Below are 20,119 nucleotides of genomic sequence, written 5' to 3' on the forward strand. Positions count from 1 at the left end.
ATTTTACTATATATCATTCTGATTGGCTTAGAGCCAAAGGGAAGTAACCTTTTTTAACTTTCGTACAGAGTTACTTTCCCTGAAACTCCAAGAATTAGTCTATTCTTAGAAATTCTATTTTTAGATTTTCAATATTTTAGGCATTTTTCTAACTTTTTTATTATTAGTCCTATGTAAAAAGTAAAGACATTTTCTGTGGTACCATGTGTCGGTAAGACACATTTTTGTATTTATTTTTAGTGCATCTCTTATATTAGATATTTTATATTTATCTCATCCCTCCAAAGTACTCCAAAGACGAATAATTTTTTTTAAGTATTAAGTTTTATTACGCTTTATATTATTCATAGTATTTTTAAAATTTTCTTATGGTTGCCCTTCTGCTGTGACAAGACTGTATGGTGGGGGTATAAGTTACTCCTGTGACAGTTCTAGTTGGCTTTATTTTCTGCGAATTACGATAGAGCATGAATGATGTCACGACATCAGGAATCTGTCTATTTTAATAAAAGAAATTGTTAATTTATTTCTACATTCATTAACATGTTTACGACAGAACATAAATTATGTCATGATATCAGGATTGAGTCTGCTCCAATAAAAGAAATCCTTATTGTATTGTTACATTCATTAACGTGTATGCGACAGAGCATGAATGACACCACGACATCAAGTTTCTGTCTATTTCAATAAAAGAAATTGTTGATCTATTTCTACATTCATTAATAATTTAATGTGTTAACGATGGAGCAGGAATGATCTCTCGACATACGAAATCTGTCTATTCCAATAAAAGAAATTGTTAATTTGTTTCTACATTCATTAACATGTATACGACAGAGCATGAATGATGTCGCGATATCAGGATTGTCTATTTCAATAAAAGGAATTGTTAATTTATTTCTACATTCATTAACATGTTTACGACAGCGCTTGAATGATCTCGCGATATCATGAGTCTGTCTGTTTCTATAAAAGAAACTGTTATTTTGTTTGCATTGTCATTAACTTGTACTTAGAAGATGCCGGTTTAGAAGAAATGATATGTTTACGACAGAGCATGAATGATCTCGCGATATCAGGATTCTGTCTATTTCAATAAAAGAAATAGTTAATTTATTTCTACATTCATTAACATGTTTACGACAGAGCTTGAATGATCTCGCGATATCAGGATTCTGTCTATTTCAATAAAAGAAATAGTTAATTTATTTCTACATTCATTAACATGTTTACGACAGAGCATGAATGATCTCGCGATATCAGGATTCTGTCTATTTCAATAAAAGAAATAGTTGATTTATTTCTACATTCATTAACATGTTTACGACAGAGCTTGAATGATCTCGCGATATCATGAGTCTGTCTTTTTCTATAAAAGAAACTGTTATTTTGTTTGCATTGTCATTAACTTGTACTTAGAAGATGCCGGTTTAGAAGAAATGATATGTTTTAAACATCTACAAAAAGTAGTACAACCATATTAAGACTCTCTTTCTGATAATAGATTTTAACGCATTTTCTGTTGAACTAGTATGATAAAACATTCAAAATACCTTTCATATGTTCAATGTGAATTCATCAGAATATATAAAAGAATAGAAAATACATTGTTCGTTTTATTTTAATTATTTTGAATTATTCTCAAAAATTGGTAACTATCTTCCTATTGGTCCGAGAGCTCATGGACTTTTATTGCAACAATTGAGGCCAAAAGAACAAAATAATTTTTAAGAAGAAAAATAAATTTCAAATAGGCCAATTTTTGTGATATGTACATAAATTTGACCTTTGACCTTAAATATCAAGTTTGCCCTTCATTCCTTTATGATGAATTTCTTTTTGCTGACATTGGTTGACATGTATACATTTACTGACAATCAGATAGTTACTGTAATTAAACAGGGAAGAAACTGGTAGACGTAAACTTTACCCTACCCCCTAAATTTTTACAAGTGAGTTTTACCTCCCCTATCACAAACATAAGTGAACAAAATATAGATAGGCACGGCTTTGACACTTAAGAAATGGGTTTTCATGGAGGATATGAAATATTGTTTCCAAAAAAGTAAAAACTTCTTTTGGCCTCAATTGTTGCAATAAAAGTCCGTGAGCTCTCGAACCATATATATCAAGTACACTTGGAGACTTCAGGCACATACTTTTATTCAAATTGCTCAATATCATAGCATTATATGCTTATCATAATTGATTAAAATGCCATCATGAAGAAATGCCTAGTGACATATGCATGCTAGTCCGGTTATCTAGCGGTGATATTAACACGCTTGACTGTCAATCTATAAATTTTTAGATGCTCTCGAGTGTCTCCCATCCGACTTAGAGGCCATTTCTTTTTCGTGAAAGAGGGTTTCGAGTGATGAGTGCTATACACCGATCAAGTTAATTAGCCAAACTGTGATTTAAAAAAGAGTATGCTAGAATAGCCTGACTTGCCTGCATCTAAAATATATCTCTGTGTGTGCTTTCACTTGTTTTTGTGACTGTACTGATAGAGGATATAATTGACGCCCTGAATGGCTGCCTCTGTAATTAAATCACCTTTGAACATGTTTATCATGAAGAGTGCTATATAAATTTTGTACATGGTATGACAATATGATAATTTAATATAATGTAATATAAAAAAATTGATATCTTATAATATAATATGACATTGCTACTTGTTTGTTTGGTAATAACTGTTTATTAAAAACGAGATGATAAGTTTGTATAAGCAAATTACTGCATTATTTTCAACAATCGCAAAGAAGAAATAATAATGGTATCGCTTTAATGCCAAATCAACTGTCTTTTATGTAGAAGTATTGATTTTTTTTTGAATTCCTTGTAATGATATGGATTCAAACAGATTTAAATATGCAATCTTAGGATTCATAATCTCAACACCTGAAGTACTTGAAATCCTCAGGATATGGCAAGACATATCACAAATGTATAGCTTTTCTCAAAAAGTAATTTATTATTTCGAAAGACATTTAGTTACTAGTAAAATGTGTATCGAGGGCTGAGCGCGAAACTATTGTATATTTTTCATTATCTATATACAGTTACAATAGTTTCACGCTCATTCCACGATATCAACATTTATATGATGTTATTCCTTCTTTCGATAAAAATGCCTCGCAAATCAGAATTCACTACTCAAAGTAAAAAAGGTCCACAGTATGGCCGTCTGACAGGCATTTCAAAAACGTTTTTTAGTTATTAATGATAACACAATGAGTTTGCTAAAGCCAATGGGTCAACCATAAATGCAGGGATTCAGAAACTACTTTACTTGTATATACTGTGTTAAAGCCTTTTTTCTCTAAAATGACTGTCCGTGACTTTACAAAGATAGAGCATATTGTATTTTCTGTCTGTATTTAAACTGATAGTTGTTGTTTAAAAAGTAATCTTATGTAGGAATATCGGAATATTAAGATTGATTTACAACGTTACTGTGTTCATACCAGTAAAACTAAAAATGGCATTTAAAAATACTGTCTTCAAGACCAAGCCTTATTCAGAGTCTTATTAGAGTCTGTCTCTCCAGCAAAATATCTAGGACTAATAATTTTCAACTATAACACTCGTATCCCAAGAACGACAACAAATCGTCACCTCAGTGCAAAAAGTGGAAAACTACATTGACTTAAGAAAGAACTTATTCATTTTTTGCGCTAAGGTGACGAAATAATAATACTTTTTGATTCATTAGATAGGCAGAGGAACTAAACATACAAACTTCAAGTAAGCTCTACCTATTTTAAATATATGTGTAGTTAACTGCATCAAAGTACACTCTGAAAAACTAATCAAAATATCATTTTCTGAAAAAAATGATTTGAGCTAAAAAAATTATCCTGGGTAAAATATTTGATACAAATGGAGACAAAATCCGCTATTTTAAAGACCTTATGCAAACCATGCGCTTTTTACCTCTAGGCATGAAAAAGTATGCATAGTTACTACAGTGGCCAGCAGTCTGAACAGAAAACTATGTAAAGCTCAAATAAATTTATGCCCAGGGGGAAAGTGTTACATTTTTTTTTTGGTAAAATGTGTCAGCAAACAGACGATTTTACTGAAAAAGTCAAAATCCACGGAATTTTATCAAGTAAATATGTTGGAAAATCTAATGCTACAAATATATATATGCGTCAAAGTACGAGAAACCTTTCTAAAAATACGAGAAAATCAAAGAAACAATTTCGTGATAGTAAGATGCGTGACTTTGTTTTCCTTGATAACATTTAATATAGACAGCTTATGTTTTCATTGCTTTGATGTAACACAGACAGGATTAAGATTGACAAACGGTGTTCACACAACAATTGAATATAAAGGTTGTTCGCTTTGTGTAAAGAATGCTTAAGGTAAATCTCTACATTAAGTGAAACATCACCACCAGCCATGAAAAAGAAAAAATAAATGGCATACAAGCCCTAAGACCGACTGGAATATGCTTAAACCATCTATAACCCTTATAGCAAGACAAAACGAACAAGGTAGAAATGGTCAATGATACGTACCATACATTGGATGAAGCGTGATTATTCCGCTCTTTCGAGTGTTATTGACGTTCAAGAAGATTGGGGCTGGCGGTCTCTTAACATTTCTGACATGTACTTAAAATCCTGCCTGTAGCACTCGCGAGGGAAATTGGCGGTATGGAGAGAGAGGGAGAGAGAGAGAGAGAGAGAGACAGAGAGACAGAGAGACAGACAGACAAAGCCGACCTACTGACAGATATATGGAACATATGGACAAGATGAATTACGATCAAAAGGTAGTTTAGATGTAGTTATAATTGTATGTTTAACCTAATTCGACATTTGATGAGGCGGGAGTTCTTAGTAAAATTTCACTTTTATTTTCAACGGCCGTGGCTAGTGGTTACGGTGTTCCGTTTGGACAATCGTGACTTTTTATTTAATACTAAACGGCGATGCACGATGGTACGATGACGAAAACGCGATGGCGCGATGGCACGATGATGAAACAACGATAGTACGATGGTGAAAACACGATGGCACGATGATGAAATCGCGATGGTGCGATGGTACGATGGTGAAATGTCGATGTAATATCGCGTTTTCATCATCGTACCATCGCGTTTTCAACATCGCACCATCGTGCCATCGCGTTTTCATCATCGTGTACACCATCGTGCCTTCGCGTTTCCACCATCGTACCATCGCATTTTCACCATCGTTCTATTTTTTTATTTTATTTCTAAAATATCTACACAAAACTACGTTACAATGACGACTTAATGACAACTTATCACAGCTTATCCCCGTTAGTTATCACATGCAATGGTAACACAGTACAAGTATATCGATTACCGGGCCTCTAGATTCTGGGTCTGGAGGTCCGGTTACCAGACCTTGTCTGGAAGTCCGGTTACCGAACCCCTAGCCACTTCCTTTTCTAAAGCCAGCTTGCTCTTTACACAAAATATCATACGAGTTTAAACACTTGTTAAGATGATTATTCATTACAGTAGTAAAGAGATTGTCTAAACAGCTTGACGTAGTTATACCCCTGCAACTATCGGGATCATTTACATCACCCTTATTCTTAAACAATGGTAAAATAACTCATTTGCTCCATAACTCCAGGAAAATACCAAACGTCAGATTAACATTAAACAATTTACAAAACATAGGCAGCATATCATCTTTAGAATTTTTCAAATACTCATTCAAAATATTGTCAAAAACTGAAGACGTTTTACCACTTTTCTTAAGATTTTTGCGCTGACGATACTTCTGCTTCGGACAATGGTGCATTTAGCTCCACATTTAATGCAGGTCTTCAAGATTGACATCATCAAACTGGGTGCCTTCATCACTTAAATTCTGTTTAAGCTTACTAAAATGGTCATAAAATACTTCATTAGAAAGGAGAAGGTTCACTTTTGCCCAAAAATGGTCTAAAAGTGAGTCTCTAAATGGAGTAAAGAGCACGTTTTCTTTCATCAAGAAGTATTGTTTTATCAAACTGCACGAAATATTTTACAATTCATTCATTATCAAAGAAAATATCTGACGTAAATGAAAATACTTTTAACATTATGGGTACGGGAAACCCTCAGTTTTTACCGATTTTTTTAACACGTCCGAAAGTTTCACTTTGAGCACAGCTTTCAACCGCAATAAAAGATGATCATAAATTCTGTTAGAGAAGCTAGACCAACTTTCAACATATTTTTGTGGTCCTTGAGTGTGCTCACTACTAAAAACATTCCCATGTGACCAAAATATGGTAAAAAATGAGATCTCATCAATATTCAGTGACATGTTTTGAACAAAATAATTATTTTGTTTATAAAAAAACTAAATTCATTATAGTAGATAAACATTCTGGTAGCAAACAATGTATATTATTTCTAATCATAATGAATTTGAAAATTTTCCAAATTGTGTTGGCCATATAAGGCTTAATTTAGATTTGAAAATTGAATACTGCTTAAGCCGGTGCTAGGGGGCGTTGGGAGTGTTGCATTTTCCATTACTGCTCATGAACAGACTCAATCAAACCGAGTCTGCAATTTTCACTTTTTGCCTTGTTCTCGGTGCTTCCGAGGGATCTACTTTCCAGAATTTATTAAGTGAACTTTGTCCGTTTATTCAAGACAATCTTCCTTTCACTTGAATATTTGTTTAAAAGAACCCAATAAGATTCAACTGTTTATTAGCATTAGCATAAAATGATCTAAACTTAACATTAACTTCCTTTTTGTATCGTTTACTACTCGGTAACAAATTATCATAGTTTGCTGTGTATCGAAATCTTCTCTATTTACCCTTAGCATGCAAATACTGCTTAGATACATTCTTCAAGAATCATCAAACCAGGGTTTAATGTTATTAACAAATGCATTTTTATTGCTTTTTTTCCTAGATTGTTTTTATTTTGATTGCACACTGGTCTTCCAATCCTGAGGTCGGGGGTTCGATCCCCGGCAGCTACTCGGAAATTTTCAGAAACGCTTTTCAGTGTTTCCCACCCAACTAGAGGTGTACTGGTCAGGAACCCAGGCAATCCTTGCGTGTATCAGTGCTATACACTGGGCACGTTAAAGAACCAGGCTGTCTATTAGCAACGAGCTAGGCTAAGTTAGCCGGACAAGCCTGTATCTGATTTCTGATCTCTCTGTCGTGGGGGCTTTGTCTCACTCTGTCCCTCTGGTCAGATCGCTCTGTGTCTGTACTAGTAGAGGATGAATTATGCGCCCTATGTGGCTGCATTTGAACTATGTAAAACGCCTTTGAACGTGAAATTGATCATGAAAAGGGCGCTATATAAATCTGGTATAATAATAATAATAATAATACCACAATTTTTAGCAGCATCTACAAAACTCTAAAGCATGTTTTCTGTTAACAATAACTTCACTGCAAGTTTTACTAGCATAAAAATCAGACAATTGCACAAAACTATCGACTAAGACAACATTTTCCAATTCCGTTACAAATTTCGTAGCTTCTTCTTTTACTCAGACAGGTTTATCTTCATTAACTATTACCACATTTTCATCAATGTCATTTGACAAACATGAATTAGAATAGTCATTGCAAAATTCAATGGGGCAATGTCTAGTTTTCACCAGACAATATAACATAGTTAATAACACTGCCAGATAAGCAGGTGTTTGTACCAATGTAGGCATCTGTGCCACACCGACCATTAGCAAGGTTCCATTAGCAATACATAAGCTTGTACTCCTACAAATATCCGCAAGTCTATTACCATAATTACTGGTTTGCTTGTCTACTGAGAAAATTATTAATATAATAACCATGTAATAGTTATTGTCAAAATCAGTAAAATCTGACAAACTCCACTTCTGGCATTAAAATCTCCAACAAATTTCAAGTAAAATATACACAATCCCAAAAATACAATTATCATCCTTGAATTTATACCAAAGAAAATTTTCAGAACCAAAGTCAAGAAAACATATAAAATTCACAAACTAGTTTTGACAAACACACATAAACCTCTAGATTTTTTTTTAAGATGAAACCTTAGCACCAGTTATGTACGTTCCCTTTTAAGAGTATCCATTAACAGAAACATCATCATATTGATCAAGTTTTGTTTCTGCAACACTGAAAATGCCGTTCTTTTCATAAAACTGATTTAAAATCATTTCTCAATTTTGTGATAAACCCACAAACATTTAGAAAAGCAGCTTTGACTTTGTCAGACATAAATAATGGAGCCGAAATGAGTCAGGCCAGCAGTCGTATTAATAGCTCGGAGCAGATAAATTTAGAATCGGCCGCGGGCGGAAATGAGGAAAACGGCAGGAGTAGTGAAAGGGGCCCGAAACGGGGAAAGGAAAAGGTGGTAGAATTTATAGAGATAGGGGAGCAAATCCTACAAAACTTACAATAAACGATGGCAGAATTATCTGCCCAAAGCAAGAAAATGACTTCGGTTGCAAGCGTTGTAGAGCATCTCCAATCAGAAATGGAGGATATGAAATCAAACACGTTTTCGTAAGGGAAAGGCCAAAGCACAAGTACTAATGGACAAACACACATCTCATCAGACAATACCCATATAGACATTGACGACACTGATGAATCAGATTCAATTCTTCGACAGGCAAAATCAAAAAGGCCAGCAGAGGAAGCAGAAGATGCAAACTGTCAAGGAACAAATAAAAGACGAAACACATCAAATTACCACGAAAGCTCCGATGATGATGAATATGATGAAAATTTAGACGACCTTTTATCTTCATAAATACAGCCAGAAGCTCAAGAATCCGATATTCTTCAGGAACTTGAAGACTTGTTTGAGGACAAAGAAGTAACTGGGGCCTCAGTGTCAGAAAGACTGAGCAAAGTTGTTAACAAATCAATGCGAACACAAATGGAGGACAAACAACTGAAAGACTTAAGGGAGAAACACCGAAGACCTGTGAACACAGAACACCTTCAGACACCAGGGGTAGAGCCATTTATTTGGAGAGACCTCCCTACTCCAACAAAAGCAATAAATGTAAAGATGCAAAGGGCAGCGACCGACATGTCAGCCTGCCTCGTTCCGATAATCAGGGCACTTGACATAATTCAAAAAGCTCCAAACTATGATAGGGATCAAGTAAAAGAATTGGTTGGAGACAGTTTCAAGATGATGGTTCACAGTATTTCTGCAACCAATAAAGCAAGAAAAGACAGACTCCTCAAGGACATCCAGCCGGCATACAAATCCACATGTGCTAGGTCGAAAACATCGGCAACTCAATTATTCGGTGACACATTGAAGGAAGATATCAAGGTTGTAGGCGAGAAGACCCCGCATATCACGTCTTACAGCATGAAGAAGGGTTCTTTTTTAGGCAGAAGACAGGTCCCACAACACAACAGGGGTCATCAAATGGCTTATTACAAAAAAACTCAGATGTACAACCGGAATCAGTATCAGCCAAGAACACAGGGTTTCCAGCAAAAGAAGACACAACAGACAACAGCAAGACATCACAAAAAATAAATGTAAATAGCAGCATATCAGATCTGACAAATACCACTGACAATTTTGTTGCAGGGAAAACACAGTATTATTATGATAACTGGAAATCAATTACAAATGATAAGTGGATACTTAAAACCATAACTGGATATCAAGTAGAGTTGGCTGAGACACCTTTTCAACATACAATCCCAAAAGCTTTATCATTTAACACATTAGAGCATAACTTAATCCAGATTGAACTAAACAGGTTTCTAAATTGCAACATTATTGAAAAGGCCGACAATAAGCCACAAAGTGGTGAATTCATTTCAAACATTTTCACTCGACCGAAAAAAGATGGTAAAATTAGAATTATACTTAATCTTAAACAATTTAATGATAACTTTATGGAAAATATTCATTTCAAAATGGAAACATTACAACATGCAATCAACTCCATGCGAAAAGATTGTTCGCATCTGTAGATTTTTCCGAGGCATTTTACTCAATCCCCATTCGAATTCAAGACAGGAAATATTTCAGGTTTATTAATGACAATCAAAAGTATCAATTTACTGCGCTAGTCATGGGCTTAACAACATCACCAAGGGTCTTTACCAAAGTAATGAAACCTGTATTTGCTTCACTCAGAGCGAAAGGTCATATCAGTTCTGCATATATAGATGATTCTTGCTTACAAGGATCCACATTTACCGAATGCCAGACAAATGTTTCAGATACAGTGGAACTCATGGATTCGCTAGGATTGACAGTACATCCAACAAAATCAGTTTTGATACCATGTAAACAAATCACATTTCTAGGTTTTATCCTATGTTCTGAAACAATGTCCATAAGATTAACCTCAGATAGACAGGAAGAGTTGATTAGCCTCTCTTATTCTGTTCTTTCAAAAAAGTCTGTAACAATACGTCTTTTTGCTAAACTCAAAGGAAAAATGGTGGCAGCTGAACCAGGAGTGGAAGCTGCTCCTTTATTCTATAAACCTCTAGAAAAAATCAAAGACAAATGCATCAAAATTGCAAAAGGTGACTTTGACAACTATATGAAAATTCCATCATCAGTCAGGTCAATTATTTCTTGGTGGATAAGCCATCTCCCTACAAGCAAAAAGCAAGTGTCTCATGGACAACCTGAATATATTATCTATTCTGATGCCTCAAAAAAAGGATATGGCGCCATAAATAAAACTACAAACACTTCAACAAATGGTCAGTGGTCTTTGGCAGAACAAAATTTACATATTAATATTTTGGAGTTGAAAGCATGTCAGTTAGCTCTTACCTCTTTATGTAAAGATACTAATCAGTGCCACATCAGAATTTTCATGGACAACAGCACAAGTTGTGCTTATATTAACAAATTTGGGGGCAAGACAGATGAACTAAACAACCTTGCTAGAGACATTTGGCTTTGGTGCATAGATAAAAACATATTTGTAAGTGCGGCACATGTGGCAGGATCTGAAAACAATGAGGCGGATACACTGTCAAGAAAATTCAATGATGATTTGGAATGGACGCTGAAAGAAAATATTTTTCGCAAAATTAGGGACCAGTATCCAAATATGTCAGTAGATTTGTTTGCTTCTAGGCTTAATCACAAGTTAGAAAAGTATGTTTCATATTCACCAGAAGCAAACTCTTATGCAACAGATGCATTCACACTACACTGGGTTCATGAATTGTATTACATATTTTCTCCTTTCAGCTTAATACCAAAAATTCTACAGAAGTTAGAGGAAGAACAATCCGAAGCAGTGATGGTGTGCCCAATTTGGCCAACACAAGTTTGGTGGGCATCTCTAACAAAATTGATTTGTGGACAGTGCTTCCTTCTTCCAAATCCCCAGAACATTCTTTATCTTCCGCACAAACCAGACAGAATCCATCCCCTCAAAAAGATGCGATTAGGGGTTTTCAGACTATCAGGCAATCGCTCCAAAGCCAGGGAGTACCAACAGAAGCAATCAACATCATACTACAGTCATGGCGTAATTCCACCAAAACACAGTACAACACATATATTAAAAAATGGATTACATTTTGTGGGAAGCGCATCAATCCCATTCGACCATCTGTGAACTCCATATTAGCATTTTTTGTAACATTACATCGACAAGGACTCAAATACAGCGCTTTTCAAACAGCACGATCAGCAATTAACAATTTAACCAAAATATGTGGAAACTTTGATTTCAGTAACAACAATTTAATAAAAAGATTTATGACAGGAATTTTCACTGAACGACCCAGCTTACCAAAATACACAACAGTCTGGGATGTCGACATTGTATTAGGATATACTGGGACATTACAGAATACCACGCTTCTCCAGTTATCCTGCAAATTATCGGTGCTGTTCTTAGTGCTTACAGCCCAAAGATGCCAGACCTTGCACCTCTTAGAATTAGACGACATCGAATTTCAATTGGACAAAGTTATAATTCATGCTAATCATATACTTAAACAAACTAAACCAGGACATCACCTTCAACATATCGCATTACAAAAATATGACGCAAACCCAAATATATGCATTGTAAGGTACTGAAAGAATACAATGACAGGACAAAAGAACTACGTAACAAAGAACAACAATTACTCATAAGCACACAAAAACCACATAATGCAGTATCACATCAGACTGTTTCACGATGGGTAAAAATTATCGTAAAGAAGTCTGGCATTCATAACAAGTACGGGGCACATAGCACAAGAGCAGCATCCACTTCAGCAGCTAATATGCGAGGGGTTTCACTGACAACCATCATAAAGACGGCAGGATGGAAAGGAGCTGAGACATTCGCACGTTTCTATAACAAAACAATAGACAGCAGGGAAAAAACTGTTCAGGAAGCTATTCTGAATTAAACAAACTGTTTCAGGACAGCACAGTTCAACAAAATATGGTCATAATAACATTCATAGTTACATTCATAATAAACTTAGATTAGATAAAGCATATTAAACTTAGATTAGTTAAACTAGCGTTTTACATTTTATTTATTTCCCAAAACGTTTAACCATAGTACGAACAACAGTATTTTGAATGCTCCGAAGAATCAACTCTAAAATCTCTGTATGAGGCCCAAAAGGGATATGCGGTTGATAAAATGGGAAGATTAAACGAGACTTACCTTAGGAAGTTGAAGTTTGATCGATATTTTATTAACCGCAGTCACTTCAGGAATAACACACCCACCCACCCAAATCCCACCCAATTTTAAATAATTTGATTCTTCGGCAGCATTTACTTACCATAGGGTCAAGGTTTAACGCTTAAACTGTGACCTAGTGGTGACTCTAAAGACTGACCAGTGTTACTGATAAGCCATCTTCTCTCTGTGTGATCCCAAAAGTGATTGCGGTTGATAAAATATCGATCAAACTTCAACTTCCTAAGGTAAGTCTCGTTTAATCTTCCCAATAAACATGATCATGTATAAGATTATCTTTCATACACTCATCAGGTGAAGAATTAGTTACGCTCTCAGAACTATCAGAACAAGATTTAGTACGATGTGCATTGATTATTTTGACATTTTACTGACAATGTGTGCATGGTGAATACGTGTACTTAAAACAAAATGAAGAAGTAAAACATTTTTCAAGATCAATGTTTAAGCAAGGACAAGCAATGTTATTTTCATTGCGACACTTTCAAACATTTAAACAGGATCGAATAGTCTATAAACCCATTCACCTCGACGTCCTATTCTGGGGTCTTCAACCCCAAAGCTGACAGCTTCTCGTTTACATCAATGTGAAGACGAAATAACCATCTTCACTTTGACATTCATTGCCTTCGGATTTTTACACGTGCAATGAATGTTACCATCTCTCAGGTACACGTTGGTGACGTTTGGAGCATTATCCACAGCAGTTTTTTAAGCTTCATACAGAGGGCAGTAAGGTTCTCCGAAATAAACACATTTTTTTTATTTTTCAGACTTCTTCATGAACTTTTTCATCTTGAAAACTTCATGCACTGTAGAACGGAACACAAAACGCTCAATAACTTGAGCTTTTCCATTATTGGTTTTGATACCTCCTTCATTTCGGTTTAATTCAGCACGTTATGGTAGTTGAAACCTATTTCGCTTCGGCTATAATATTTGTAATCCAGTCAGCGCACGTTGGCGCCGTATTCCTCGCACATGTCCCACCGAATTTCATTGGTTAATTGGTATGTTAAATCAATTTTGATTGGTTTCAAATCTGTTACTTAGCATCGGTGGAAATAGTTGTCATCAAGGTAAAACATTAAATTAACTATGATGTTTCAGACTTTAATTTAAGTTAGAATTTATTTTTACTTTACTTTCCTTTGTAATTGATAACATATACTATAATATCATTCACTGGCATAACTCCTTTTGCGTCTACTATGGTGTATAGACATTCGTACCCAAATTATTTCGAGTTCGGAAATTTCGGGTCAGTCAGATTATGCCTCTTTGTCGTAATTCCGAGCCTTCTCATTGACCCGAGCCTTTGACTTGCAGCTATTTCCTATTTCTAAATTTTATGTATGTTGTGGCAAATCGTTGAATCATGAGCCCTGATTGGCTCGAATGTCTGGTAGTCGGTCACATCGGTATTTCTTCACGGTATAATTTTCACTCGGGTAGTATTCCAATAAATTAAATTTAATGTGAGGAGGTATTGTTCATGTGACGCTTTGTGATACTTATGAAGCTGCAGAGCGTCTCGTTCAATAAATGTCGCCATTCAGTGTAAGGGAACTTCCGTAATACTAGAACCGGAGGCTACGATTACGGCAGACCTGGGGTCAATTACTTTAAAATGTAATTAATTAAATTACAATTACATTGAGAATTGTCCAATTAAATAACAATTACCATTACATGAAAATTAGCAATGTAATTAATTAAATTACAATTACATTGGAAATTGTAATTAATTACATTCAATTACAATACCAAATGTGGTGCTTCTTACACGAACACTGTAGCAAAGTTCTTTACTTTGTACTACACAAACATGATAATCCACATGTAAACTGATTTCAGTTATTTCAAAATTGAATTTAAGCTCAAAGTAAAATCTGTGTTTGCAGGAGAACATTACTCTGTCTTTAATATTATTGCAAAAGGAGCTACAAGTCAGCCCTAATTAATAGTTAATACATCGTCTAGCAGAATTCGGTTAGAGAAGATGCATGTAAAGTCAGGTATTTCAGTGTACGAAATTCAGATTTGAATCCAATAGCCCGTTCGGGCTACCAGATTAAATTTTTTCCAAGCCCGACACCAATTTCACTAGCCCGAACTTTTAACACCTTAAAATACATAATTTTTGCACCATATAACATCTTGTTTTACAAACATCTCTATGCATGTTTAAAGTAATAAAAAAGACATACAGTACATGTTTGCCATGTTTTTGAAAAAATTTAACTCGAAATACTCCAGTCCAGATCAGCATCGTCAGAGTCCAAAAGCATCGGACATGACACTCCTTGCCAAAACGAAATCTAAACTGTTATGCCCGATTTTTTAGGATCCGCACTCGCCAATTACTGCAACTCGGACTGTTGACAATTTGTAAAATGTAATACAGAGTGCTGAATACACATTTACACACACGCTGATAACATAATTTAAGCTCCGCCTACTGCAGGTACTTGTGAGATTTTCGCGAGAAGTGTGAAAGCTAATCAAATTATCCGTTACGCTAGAGGTGATTGTATTCAGCCAATTAGCGCTGCGGTTACGTCTTTGACACTGTGTTTGATTGTCAACACGTTAGAGTGCAAAAACCAATAATTCCATAAGCGTTTCTCAGTCTGGAAAATCACGATGCAGTACTCGTTTAATTAGCATGTTTTTTTTTAAACAAATGAGGAAAATTCGGTAGCCCAGTCGGGCTTGTACCTGTGGAAAATCGGTAGCCCGAGCTGAAATTTGGTAGCCACGGGCTGTCGGACTACCGTGAATTTCGAACACTGGTATTTCTCTGAGGTCTGAATTTCTCTGAAGTTTATAGGATCATGGTTCTGCAATATATGTTTCAAATTTAACTAGTCTAGTTCAGTATTTAATAATGGAAGTGTCTAGGGGTACGGATCCGTACCTCTAGAATCTGATTCTAGAGGTACGGATCCGTACCTCTAGACAAGCCTGTTAGAGGTTTTCTAGGGGTACGGACCTCCTTTTTCTAGAGATTTAGGTTTATTTATATCTTAAATTTTGTTGAAAATGAAAAAACAACTAAGTCTTAACCAGTCTTCACATAAAACTTGGATCTAATTGGTTTACAGATACCAGCGTTCGTCCGATTGTTTACCTTCTCTTTCAGAACCTAAATAACCGAGGAACTCCAAATGAATACACTGTTCTGTGCCGATAGGAATTGGTTTGTTGTCAAATAAACTGTTGATAACAGCTAGATTAATGAATGAATCTATCCCTTAAATGAATTCTATTTGAAATTCAGCAAATAAATAAATAAATTAGGCATAATAATATGCACCAATCTATTTTGTTATTTAACAATGTACATTGTTGTATAATGATAATCGGCACGGAACTGATTGTTTAATAATCAATTAAGCGACATTAAGTAAAAGAAACTGTTTGTGAAAACGTCCCATGTATCTCGTAACGGCTACCAAATGTGTGAACAAAATTTGAAATGTAAATGACCCTTAATCTCTAGAAAAACGGAGGTCCGTACCCCTAGAAAACCCCTAACAGGCTTGTCTAGAGGTACGGATCCGTACCTCTAGAATCAGATTCTAGAGGTACGGATCCGTACCCCTAGACACTTCCTTTAATAATTTACATTTTAAACATATATTTTAAGTTTTTATCCTTGACACTACAAGTTATCCAAAGGACCACATTGAAAATAAGTTGTAAAACATTCATGAGTCATCCTAGAATAACTATGTCACTAAAACTGTAGAATACTCATAATGTCTACAATAATAATTAAATTTTTTATCTTGTTAGAACTGTGAAATGCTATGTTGTTTATATCATTTAATACAACAAATTTTATCACAGATAAAAAATGATTAAACTAAATGCTAAGCATTTCAATTTTTGCTCCGATAAAAATCTAAATAATAATTATGCAAATAACAATTTCAAATCCTAATTTGATCATTTTCTCCAAAAACATAGTGACAAACATCATCGAAGATTACCAGTTAGTTCTAATGAAACAAATATCAGAACAAGGAGCTATGTCCAAGGGGTTAACACCTACCATAATATTCTATTGTTATTTTTCACAGCTATGAAATGCATATTAGCATGTTAAAGTGAAGTGTCACTGGTAATAAACATAAAATAATAATCCAGTTTGTTGAACAAATTATATATACTATTTGTTCAACAAACTTGATTAGCATGTGCCATGTAATTGGAAAGTAATTGAAATGTAATTGTCAATTACACCCTAGAACTGTTCTGTAATTAATTAAATTACAATTACATTTAATTGATAAATGACCCAATTACAAATTACATTCAATTACTTGGGAAATGTAATTTAATTGCAATTAATTACAATTACATTTTTAGCTCGACTATTCATAGAATAGTAGAGCTATTGGACTCGCCCATGCGTCGGCGTCCGCGTCGGCGTCCGCGTCCACGTCCGCGTCCCGATTTGGTTAAGTTTTTGTATGTAAGCTGGTATCTCAGCAACCACTTGTGGGAATGGATTGAAACTTCACACACTTATTCACTGTGATAAACTGACTTACATTGCACAGGTTCCATAACTCTGTTTTGCTTTTTTACAAAATTATGCCCCTTTTTTGACTTAGAAATTTTTGGTTAAGGTTTTGTATGTAAGCTTGTATCTCAGTAACCACTTGTGGGAATGGATTGAAACTTCACACACTTATTTACTGTGATAAACTGACTTACATTGCACAGGTTCCATAACTCTATTTTGCTTTTTTACAAAATTATGCCCCTTTTTCGACTTAGAATTTTTTGGTTAAGGTTTTGTATGTAAGCTGGTATCTCAGTACTCACTAATGGGAATGGATTGAAACTTCACACACTTGTTCACTGTCATGATCTGACATGCACAAAGCAGGTCCCATAACTTTATTTTGATTTTTTACAAAATTATGCCCCTTTTTCAACATAGAAATTTTTGGTTAAGTTTTTGTATGTAAGCTGGTATCTCAGTATCCACTAATGGGAAAGGATTGAAACTTCACACACTAGTTCACTTTCATGATATGACGTGCAGTGCAAAGGGTCAATAACTCAACTTTGCATTTTACAAAATTATGCCCCTTTTTCAACTTAGGAGTTTTTGGGTTAAATTCTTATATGTAAGCTGGTATCTCAGTACCCACTAATGGGAATGGATTGAAACTTCATACACTTGTCCACTGTCATGAGCTGATAAGCACTATGCAGGTTCCATAACCCTATTTTACTTTTTTACTAAATTATGCCCCTTTTTCGACTTTCTTATTCATTCAAGCGACAAGGCTGTTAAATAGTCGAGCGTTGCTGTCCTCCGACAGCTCTTGTTAATTACCCCAGGTCTGGATTACGGTACCGTAATCGTAGCCACTGTCTTCTTTCTTTGGAGTACTGTAGTGTATCTAGCAAATTCTAGTTGTAATCTCTTCAAGATAATGCTGGAACTGTTTCAGCAGCATGTCGACATGCGCTCAATGGCGATTCTGCTAACCCGATCCTATGCATATACCCATTTAGCATGCAGTATCCGGTTCTCAATTGATGGATGACATGCTGGCATTGTACTTCGATGCTGGTGTTTGTGGGGTCCTTCAGTTTAAGCCCAACATCAGGCATGTATTGTAGTCCAACTAATTGTACGTGAGCCACGATATTGTGATAATTTTTGCATAGGTCAATATCTTTCCTCCACGTACAACATAGAAAGTACCTTTTATGTGTTGAGTCTTCCGTGCTGTTTTCTGAGTGGAATGCTCAACACAGACAAGGTGATTTTTAAATCGCATTCTAACTATTAGAAAACAAAAATATTTGTGAAATTTTAAGATACCTGAAAAGAATATCCATTTTTTTCTTCAATTCAATTAATGTTTATGTGAATAAACGGTAAAACACGAGTTTGTCACTGTTTTAAACAACACACCCTAAAGTTTACACAAATTTTACATCAGCTCCGATTCGTGTCACGTGATCGATAACGACCAACTGCACTGTCAGCGTGTGCTGAGTATAATGGTGGATGTGTAAATACAGCAAGGTAGCCAAACTGAAACATTTTGTGTTTACGCTTTATTAACGTGTTTTACTGTTCTGTTTAAACCATAAAATGATTCAGTTTTATTATGTTTTACGATTTCATCGTGTAAATATATTGCCTGATCGTGTTTTAACCTAAATCTAATTTCAACACAGGAAAGGTTGTTCTTGGCTTTGATGTAAAGAGAGGGATTATGACCTATCACGAAAATATCTCAGAATCACTTTTGACGTCAAATTATTTGGACTAGCATGTGTTGGTGTCTGTTAGTTGCCATCTATTCTGCCATTTCATCTCGCATGACTTCTTTGCAAGGTAGTTGGGATATCAGACTCGCCCATTGTCTCAGCTTCACTTGCAGCTTCCTTTGCTAGACGGTCAGCTATTTCATTCCCAAAGATGTTTGCATGACCAGGTGTCCATAAAATGTTTGTTTTGATGCCTACTGAGTCCAGATCTTTCATCAGTTGTTTAGTTTCTCTCACAGTTGTTGTGTATGTGTCAGCTTTCCAACCTAACTCAGTAACTGTAGAATTCCTACAGCAGATTGGCTGTCTGAAAGTATCTTTATTTGGTTTATGTGTCTTCTTTCTGATTCTTCTTTGCAGTGTTGCAGTGTTATTAGCTCGACTATTCGAAAAATAGTCTAGCTATTGTACTCACCCTGGCGTCGGCGTCGGCGTCACACCTTGGTTAAGTTTTTGCATGCAAGTACATACAGCCATCAGTTAAAGGCATATAGCTTTGAAACTTATTTTTTCTTTTTCTAGGTCAATTACCAACCTCTCTGGGTCAAGTCCCATAACTCTGACATGTATTTTGAGCAAATTATGTCCCCTTTTGGACTTAGAAAATTTTGGTTAAAGTTTTACATGCAAGTTACTATCTCCAAAACTAATGCAGATATTGATTTGAAACTTCACATGTGTCTTCGGGGTTATAAAACTAGTTGATAGCAGCAAGTCCCATAACTCTGACCTTCATTTTGGCCAAATTATGCCCCCTTTTGGACTTAGAAAATTCTGGTTAAAGTTTTGCGTGCAAGTACATACAGCTATTTCTAAAAGGCATATAGATTTGAAACTTATTTTTTCTTTTTCTAGATCAATTACCAACCTCACTGGGTCAAGTCCCATAACTCTGACATGTATTTTGAGCAAATTATGCCCCCTTTTAGACTTAGAAAATTTTGGTTAAAGTTTTACATGCAAGTTACTATCTCCAAAAGTAATGCAGATATTGATTTGAAACTTCACATGTGTCTTCGGGGTTATAAAACTAGTTGATAGCATCAAGTCCCATAACTCTGACTTTCATTTTTGCCATATTATGCCCCCTTTTGGACTTAGCAAATTCTGGTTAAAGTTTTGCATGCAAGT

General features: G+C 35.2%; 2 protein-coding genes across 2 annotated transcripts in view; both read left to right on the top strand.

The window, feature by feature from the left end:
• The first annotated feature begins 10,066 nt into the window (after positions 1-10,066).
• On the top strand, positions 10,067-11,584 carry LOC128546760 (uncharacterized). Its single transcript, XM_053518059.1, has one exon. It carries the CDS (start codon positions 10,067-10,069, stop codon positions 11,582-11,584), a length of 1,518 nt encoding a protein of 505 aa, XP_053374034.1.
• Positions 11,585-13,645: 2,061 nt separating this feature from the next.
• Positions 13,646-20,119, top strand: part of LOC123532844 (tubulin monoglutamylase TTLL4-like) — an 82,112-nt gene continuing 75,638 nt past the window's right edge. Inside the window, exon 1 of the mRNA XM_045314428.2 lies at positions 13,646-13,758. The gene's annotated coding sequence lies outside the window, so the exon portion shown is untranslated. The remainder of the gene's footprint in view (positions 13,759-20,119) is intronic.

Source organism: Mercenaria mercenaria, chromosome 11 (genome assembly GCF_021730395.1).
Source record: "Mercenaria mercenaria strain notata chromosome 11, MADL_Memer_1, whole genome shotgun sequence".
Lineage (NCBI taxonomy): Eukaryota > Metazoa > Mollusca > Bivalvia > Venerida > Veneridae > Mercenaria > Mercenaria mercenaria.

Coding starts and splice junctions, on each gene's coding strand:
- LOC128546760 (XM_053518059.1), top strand. CDS start 10,067: ATGGGCTTAACAACATCACCAAGGGTCTTTACCAAAGTAATGAAACCT.